This window comes from Helianthus annuus, chromosome 4 (genome assembly GCF_002127325.2).
Source record: "Helianthus annuus cultivar XRQ/B chromosome 4, HanXRQr2.0-SUNRISE, whole genome shotgun sequence".
Taxonomy (NCBI): domain Eukaryota; kingdom Viridiplantae; phylum Streptophyta; class Magnoliopsida; order Asterales; family Asteraceae; genus Helianthus; species Helianthus annuus.
This window is the reverse complement of record NC_035436.2, coordinates 155066761-155075362: the sequence shown is the minus strand read 5'-3', so window position 1 is coordinate 155075362 and position 8602 is coordinate 155066761. Positions and strand designations below refer to the sequence as shown.

Sequence of the window (8602 nt, the reverse complement as noted above, 5' to 3'; positions counted from 1 at the left end):
ACGAGGGATTAAAGAAATTAGCCGTTAAAAAAATTATGAGAAGTCGTTTTTTTAACTACCAACAAATTTTATTCTCAATTATGAGAAGTCAAATTATACCCTTCATTAAGTACATACTAACACGGCTTTATAACATGTATCTTAAAGTTCACATGTCAAAGTATTCCCTCAATTTGGTATAGTACAACTTATACCCTTCGTATTATAGCCTTCATAGGCAAAATTATCATGCATGCCATGTGTTTGATGATTTGCCTAAATGATAACATTATCCCATATGGTTATACCCTTCAAGTTATAACATTACCATTTGTTGTTGTTTTATGTAAATGAAGAAACACCAAACTACTCTGGTGATTAGTTTGTGGTTTATGCCTCGACAAATAAGGTTGAACTTCTTTATCTCGTCCAAGCTGTGATGTGAGAATCCTGCAAAACACTAAACACACCGTTAAGCTCGTTACGAGGAGAGGAATAGGGGGGTTCTCCTCGTAACCACCCTCCGGTGTGAGAATAAGTATATGCTTTTGGAGAAACACAGAACTAATTTTAGGGTTAATTAGTTTGGTTTTATGTTTCAAACATGAGGGTTAATCTTCTTAAACTTTCCTGAGCTCCGATTTGATCTGTTCTTCCTGCAAAACAGAACACCGTTAGCTCGTTAAGATGGGAATATGGGGGTTTCCCTCTTAACCAGACTTCGGCGTGAGAATAAGTATCTGCTTTGAAGAAATAAATGTGTTAAGAGTGATAGTGAAGAGAGCAGAATGTTTAACCTGTGCATGGAGGTCTTTATTTATAGCCGGAGAGGTGTAAGAAGAGATGGGCTGATGGGCCTTGGGCCGGAAGGCGACGAACAGGGAATATCCTTCTTGTCTCACTGGTATCGACCGTTAGTGCCTTCTAGAAGATCTCCGGTGCTGGCGCACCATGATTGGAGCCACGTGTCCCCGTTGTCGGCCTTGCTGTCCCTATGCCATCAGCAGGTAAGTGGAGATCATGGGGCAGGTGTCGCCGCCCCCTGATTGGTGCCACGTAGACGTCCTTGTGTACTTATTGTCTCCTGCACGTCAGACGATCGTGGAGCATGATAGAGCACAGCCTGGTGGACGCTGATTGGCTCTTTCTTCTGCCACTTATACCTTGTGTACTCTCTGAAGTGGCCTTGCGCTCTAACTCCTGCGCGACCCTTGTTGAGCACGTAACTAGCCCGCGCGGGGGTGTAGGGATTGAAGGCTCTTATTCAGAACACGAGTGTGAAAATTGAAGTCATCTCTTGTTTCGACCTCGCGCGAGGCCAGGTTCTGTTGAACAACCCGCGCGAGTCTGGAAATTGATCAGCTTGCTGAGTAAGGAGTATGGTCCAGCGCGCGACCTGAATGGTCTAAGCGGCTTTTTGGGACCATACCCCTTCAAGTCCCTCCAGTCCAGTGCTGCACCATGCGCGAAGTAAATGGTTGGAGCTCTGGACTTAGAAAAAAGAAAGTGCTAGCTGTGAAAAACGCTTGCTTGATCTTGGTAGGCGGCGTACGTGTAAGTGTGTGTCAGTTACTACGGCGCGGCTACCAGATTAGCCTGATGGTAGTTTTGCTTTTTATTGTAAGCGCGTAGGATCATTGAGGAATCATGATAGTTGCGCGTGCTTGGTAACTTCTGCATGAAGTTTGTAGTAATTCTGGGCGGGAAAAACCTCGAATTTTGAATTCTGACAGGTTGGTGCGAAATGTCGTTGACGGGGACGTTTGAGTTGACTGTTGACACGTCCATCATCATGCTGTCACTGACAGTTCGGCTCTTCGTCAAGCGAGTGAGGCCTACGCACGCGTGGTAACCGTCACTCTGAGAATCCCGCCTTACGTGGCGGCTCCTGATTGGTGATGCGCGCGGTGAATCCGGCACGTTTACCCATCGCATTAAAGCGATGGGTATATATAGTCGACGAGGGGAGAGAGGAAATCACAAACCTTTCTTCCGCTTATCTAATTTCTCTCTATTCCTCTATGAATCTTCAAAGTTGCACTAGCAGATCTTCAAGTTTTTCTGGGAAGTTTGAAGATCTTCATTTTACTCTCGTTCTTTTTAACTAAATGGCTGAAGAGGAGTCTCACCTTGAAGAAGGTCCCCTCCCCGTCCTCAAATGGGACCAGGAGTTATTTGAGCAGATTACTAGGGGGTTCCGGTTCCCACCGGAATTGGATGCTCAGTATCCCCTGCAAGGGCAGACTGCTGCCGACGCACCACCGGGGTATATTACCTTGATTGAAGATTTCTTCTTACAAGGTAACTTCCGACTTCCGGCCACCGAGTTCAAGGCACACATACTCCATCACTATGGGTTTCATATATCGCAAATGAGTCCACCCGACATGGTGCGGGTGTGACACTTCGAGTTTTTGTGCCGGTCTCATGGCATAGAGCCCACAGTGGAGAAGTTTAGAGTATCCTGCTAGTTGATCAGGAACAGGGGATCTGCCAAGAAGATTCTTTTGAACCCTCCAAAGAGTTTCCATGACTGGAAACAGAAGTTCTTCTTCATCAGAGAAGAAGTTATTCCGATCGCGATGATTTTCCGTGAGTTGGATGCCATTGAGAAGGAGGAATTGCCGATTCCTAAGGGGGCTGATTGGTACCTGAAGCTAACTGCCACACCAAATCAAATCTTTGGTGAAAATGTCCTGGTCGCGGCGCAGATGAGTGACCAGTGGCCGGAGGATAGCAACGAGGTGCCCGTTTTGAAGTTTTAAGATAGAGGTTTGTTTTTTTCATTGATTATTCCTCTTTTGAAATTCGTTTGTGCTTAATTGTTGAATTTGATTGTAGAGGCGCACCTGTATCAAGCTGCTTTCCCCACCTTTGGTGGATCTATGGGTGTGCGCCCGCTGGAATCAGGGGAGCAATACTGGTATGAGCGGATCAAAGGTCACTTGAAACACCCTAACACTCAATTTCTTAAAAACGGCGCAGCAGAGAAACGAGTTTTAAAATTTCTTTATAATTTAAACACAATACTTACATGAAGACCAGTATTTCAAATTTTGAAACATTTGCTAAAAGGAAATGTTTACATTTACTTCCATTATAAAACATTACATAAACAAAACCACGTGACTGTTCTTCCGTACAATCCTTGCTCTTGACTCGATCTTCAATCTTTCTATCCTTCATAATGATGCTAAGTCCACGCAACCTGCATTCACCACATACATGTGCATCGGTTAGATTTAATGACATCATTCCTAAACTAAACACACATGATCAATAACCAGTCCGCGTTCCTTCTTCCCATACTGATCCTTACGAATATGCTTTCCATGTACATTCGTGCACTTCAATTCCTTAACCTTGGTAAAGACATTAATAGAGTACCTGCAATCACATTTCATACTCAAGACAACGGTTTAGTAACTTAACGCTTCAACTTATTTAAGTTGTACGAACACATACCCAAGTTCCGTTCGCTCATAAGCAATGAATCCTACTTCAAACGCAGGCACAAACACACATGTATTCATAGACGTGAACTTCCACATGTGATTACGTACCCACGTACAAACGTACAACCCTTATAAATCACTTAAATCATCCCAAGGTTTACTAAGGCATGCTGATTACAAGCTTCCATACAAATAGACCACGTACATACATTATAAACTGCACAATTCTATACTATTTTAACAGCTCGATATGCATAAAAACTGCACTATTTTAACAACAATAAACAGCACAATTCTGCACTATTTTGGCAGCTCAAAATGCATAAAAACTGCACTATTTTAACAACAATAAACAGCACAATTCTGCACTATTTTGGCAGCTCAAAATGCATAAAAACTGCACTATTTTAACAACAATAAACATGACAATTCTGCACTATTTTGGCAGCTCAAAATGCATAAAAACTGCACTATTTTAACAACAATAAACATGACAATTCTGCACTATTTTGGCAGCTCAATTTGCATAAAAACTGCACTATCTTAACAGCAATAAAGCGCACAATTCTGCACTATTTTGACAACTTGATATGTATACAAACTGCACCAATATTCTAGCAAATTACTGCACAATTCTGCATTGTTTTCACATCTTTATATGCATAAAAACTACACTAATATACTCTTATTTTAACCCGTTCGGTCTTCTTAGCGAACACCATCACCTCCAATAACCGAATCCTAAATAAACTTAGATTACCATACTTAAGTGACTCGCGTATAGCCTTCCTAAAATGGTGTAGGAAGTGATTCAGAAATCACTTCCTTAGTGCTCCTTACTTGTTACCAATGTCAATAAAGCATCTTGCATAATTGCTAACATTTATCATACAAATAACCTCTTTTACTACTAAGGAAGGAGTCGGGGAGTTTACTTACCTCGTGCGTCCGAATTTACACATAGCTTCCGTGTTTACCTTCGACCCGTGGCGCTTCCATATTTGTGCCCCTATTGACAAGACTCCTATCCATACATGTCATCATAATTGTAACACGGTTAGCTTACAAACATTCGTTCATTCGGCTTTCAAATCATGCAATATTTGACTTTCGTTAGCTTATTAACGCATATAAGGAATATGTATCATCATACTTTATTACTACCGAACATAACACATCAACTAGCAAGTTCATAACGCAATAGTTTCTCGCATACAACTTTTACCCTTTTTAACTTCAATCCTATACATAATTCACTCTCATTTAAACTATGCCATTCACTTACATAACTATTGCATTCACATTCATATATAGTTTGCATCCCATAACACTTTTCACAAAAGATCAATTCCATAATTTCCACATACAACACAAGACTTCCTAATTCATTCAAAATTTATAAAATTAACCATTCAAGCATTTAATCGAACATTTGGTGTGCATATTACATTGTAGGCACTATGTACAAGTATCCAATGCACAATTTCACTAGTAATCTTCATAACTCATTTAATCAACTAAATTCTCATCACTTATTCATTCTACAAGATAAAAATTCATCAATTATCCTAGCGCTCATATCTTCATCCATCACAATTACTCAATTTATGGAACTACAAGATCACCATACTACTAGATTAAGTGGGTTTTACTTCAAACCTTCAATACAAACGAATTCAAGCATAAAACATCTTCTAATGATGATTCTAATTCATACACAAGTTCAATTTTTTAAATTTCACGAATTTGATTAAACCCTAGTTCATGAAAATGCACCAAAATACAACATTCAACTTACCTTATGTTCAATATGCTTAGTTAGTGAAGAATTAGCTTCATGCATTCGATTTTTGGATCAACAACACCTTTAATTTCTGAAGTTTTTGAGGTATTATGAAGGAGAAGGGTTTCCTCTCCTTCCTGCTTCTTGTTCGCGACCCACTATACTGGGTTTTTATTTTTTTAATAAGTTATTAACATAAATACAAGTTTAACCCCTCAAGGTTGTTTAAGTTATCATTCTTGTATTTTTTTCTAACTTTTAAACTTTCATTATTCATTTATAACGAACTAATCATTTAAAACATTTAAACATTCAAATAATCTTTTATAAAAATTTGGGGTGTTACATTTTTTGTATCCCCTTGCTGGAGCCTTTTCCAATCCTCCCTCTGCAACCGAAGGTGCGCATCTACCTAACCCCAGGCCCCTGCGCACTGTGACCTCCGCTGGGAAAGATATTATGTATCTTTCCAGCGAAGAGTCTGTAGGGTCATCAAATGGGGAGCTAAGTTCCTGTTCTAACATCTTTGCAGGTGTGTTGAGCGACCTTGGCATAGATCCGGAGGAAAAGAAGAAGAAGGCGAGCAAGAAAAAGAAGAAGGTTATCACCATTGATGCTGAGGTGACCAGCAACAAAGGCGGGAGTAGCCGCGCAGCTGCTGGAGCTTCTGATAAAGGTACTCTTCGATTTCGGTAGAGTAAACTAGAAGACTACGTTGTTGCGAGTGACTCATTTGAGGGTTTGTCCCGTGTAGGTGAGAAGAAGACCAGCGCTTTTGGTTCAAAAAGCTCTGGAAGCGCAGCGTTAAGGAATCCAGATGCTGGTGTTACTCCCTCTTCGATCGCGCTGGATGAAGAGGAGGAAGAAGAGCATGAGGAAGAACCCGCTCTCAAGTTAGTGAGTCGGAAGAGAAGTAGAGAAGAGATTGCTGCGGGCGTCAAAGTAGCGCAGAAGACTGAGGGAGTCTCTGTGATAGGGAAGCAAAGCAAGCTGCGCTCCCTTTATAAATTCTCTCCAGGTTAGTGTTGTTAAGTTAATACTTGTCTTTACTTTAGTGACACCTTTTTAACACTTAGTTTCTGCAGAGGCCCAGAAGAAGGCCCCTGAGAAGACTAAGGGAGTTGAATTTAAGGATCCTCAAGAACCGGCGCCGAAGAAGACTAAGTTTGTAATCAGGCCTCCCAAGACAATCGAAGGGACAGTTGAGAAGGTGGTTGGAGAGAAAGAAAAAGAGAAGGAAAAAGAGAAAAAGAAGGCGTTTGAGAAGCCCGTGGGCGATAAATCGAGAAAGACCGAGACCGCTGCTACTACCGCGCAGGAGAAAAAGCAGGGTCCAGAGGTCGTGCACATTACGGGGCTTGACCAGCCCCTTCATGAAAAAGAGAAGGAAGCTACCCGGGGGAAGGGACCCGAAGTTGTTAAGCCAGCGGAATTTACGCAGCCTGATATCCCCCTCCAAACTAAGCAGGTTACAACTACTGCTGGGGGGTCAGCTGCTACTGCGCCCGAGTAGACGGCGCCTAAAGATGCTACTGCTGCTGCGGGTGGAGCTGGTGCTGGAGGGTCTGGTGGCGCCGCAGGTGCATTCGCGGCTGGTCAGGCTGGTGCGGGGAGAAAAAGCTCGATGCCACATCCTCTGATAGGTTCTAAGGATACCTTAGGAGATATCTATTACAAGAATTACACCGAGGAGGCTCGCGGTGACGCTCCCCACCATCCTCCATGGGGCTTAAAACAGAAGGACATGTTCTTGGAGTTTGCTCCGTGTCGCGATTGGTTCTTGAATTCTTTCCCTCCCGGTGAGGTTAACCGGCAAAGAGCGCGAACCCATGATGGGTTGTATCACGCTTATATTGTCGGCGAGGCCAATACCCGCGCTGCCAACCACCAGATTGTGCGCGAGTGGCCCACAGTGGTTAAAGAGCGAGGGGACTGGGAGAAATACTGTGAGCGCTTGTTAAGGCAGGTTAAGGATTTTGAGAAGTTGAAAAGTGCCTTTGCTGAGGGGAAGGCCAAGTTCAAATCTGAGAAAAAATCTGAAGAGTGGGGCCGCGAGGGCCTAAGGAGTAAGTTGCGTGCTGCTGAGGAGCTCTTGTCGAAAAAGCGTGCTGAATGGAAGGAGGTATGTAAAAAGGATAACCAGTGCACGTTTGCTGCTCGCTCCAAGATTACCGACCTTGAGGCTCAGATTGCCACATTAAAGAAGGAGGTTGAGGATGTTGAAGCAGACAAAGAGCATGTTGAGGTTTAACGAACTTAACCTTTTCCTTATTACGTTGTTTTGTGTTTGTCAAAATATTGCTTAAGTCTTTGTTTCCATTCTTCATAGGCTAAGATGAAGGCGCAGGTGGCCAGCCAAGATAAAGACATAAAAGCGAAGGATGTAAAGATTGCGGAGTTAAAGCATCGATTGCATGAGCAAACTGACAAGAATGAATCTTTGGAGATTGATCTTGAGGCTGAAAGGGTGAAGGCTGGTACCGCCGAGGAGGCCAAACAAAGGGCCATCGAGGCGCGAGATATTAGCACCTCTGCCCTTAACGTAGCCCAAAACAATTACGCCGAAGCTCAATCAATCGTAGACACGCTGGTCTCCGAATCTGAATGGATGCGTAATAGAGGGGTAGTTCTGGTATGGTTCCCTTTTCTTAACTTAGGCTTTATTTTTTGTTGTCTTGGTTCTTATCCGTTGCCTTTTTTGTAGATGGCTAACTCCATTCTGAATGCCTCTGAGTTGGATGCGGCTGTTGCTGCTCTCATAGATGCCTCACGCGTGGTTGGGCATCGTGGAGGTTATCTAGAGTGTGCTCAACATGTTGAAGAGGCCTTTGGACAAGAGTTTGATGTCAGTCATTGCTTAGTGACCGATCAGGCTGATGCTGCGTTAGCCCGCGCTAAAGGAGTTTATGACCATATATCATCGCCCGTGATGGATTTGGTCACTGAAGCGCTGAAGCACGATGACTGGTGTTCCCGGCTAAAGACTATCCTAGACCCTCCACAGACGGTGGAGTTATCTGATGAGGAGGAAACAGCCGGCGGAGATGGCGACGGTGATGGAGATGGCGAAGGTGGTGGTGACGAATAGCTAGTGTTTGTAGGCTGATGCCTTGTAATTTGTTTTTTAACTTTTTTGTGTAATCTTTGCGCAGGAGCGCTTTTGTTGAATCGAACTAATGATGTTTTGCTACTTTTTATGTAACTATTGCGCGGACGCGCTTTTTAGAATACGACATTATGCTTGCTTTCTATTTGTCAAGTTACAATTATTGTATTGTTGTTAGAAACTTTGGTTAAATTAGCTCGAATAAATGTAAGTGTGGCTCGTATGAGTGTTACTGCCCGGTCTCGCGCTATGATCGCGGAGAACCTTGGAGGCATAACT

General features: G+C 42.9%; 1 protein-coding gene across 1 annotated transcript; it reads left to right on the top strand.

The window, feature by feature from the left end:
- The first annotated feature begins 5676 nt into the window (after window positions 1–5676).
- On the top strand, window positions 5677–8305 carry LOC110933640. Its single transcript, XM_022176851.1, has 6 exons — window positions 5677–5893; window positions 5972–6235; window positions 6303–6685; window positions 6731–7462; window positions 7547–7849; window positions 7922–8305. Exons 1-6 carry the CDS (start codon window positions 5677–5679, stop codon window positions 8303–8305), a joined length of 2283 nt encoding a protein of 760 aa, XP_022032543.1.
- Window positions 8306–8602: the final 297 nt, after the last annotated feature.

Excerpts from the sequence above, each read along its gene's own strand:
- LOC110933640 (XM_022176851.1), top strand. The coding sequence starts at position 5,677 with ATGTATCTTTCCAGCGAAGAGTCTGTAGGGTCATCAAATGGGGAGCTA. Across the intron at positions 5,894-5,971 it reads TGCTGGAGCTTCTGATAAAG|GTGAGAAGAAGACCAGCGCT; the intron begins GTACTCTTCGAT and ends TGTCCCGTGTAG. Across the intron at positions 7,850-7,921 it reads GTAATAGAGGGGTAGTTCTG|ATGGCTAACTCCATTCTGAA; the intron begins GTATGGTTCCCT and ends CCTTTTTTGTAG.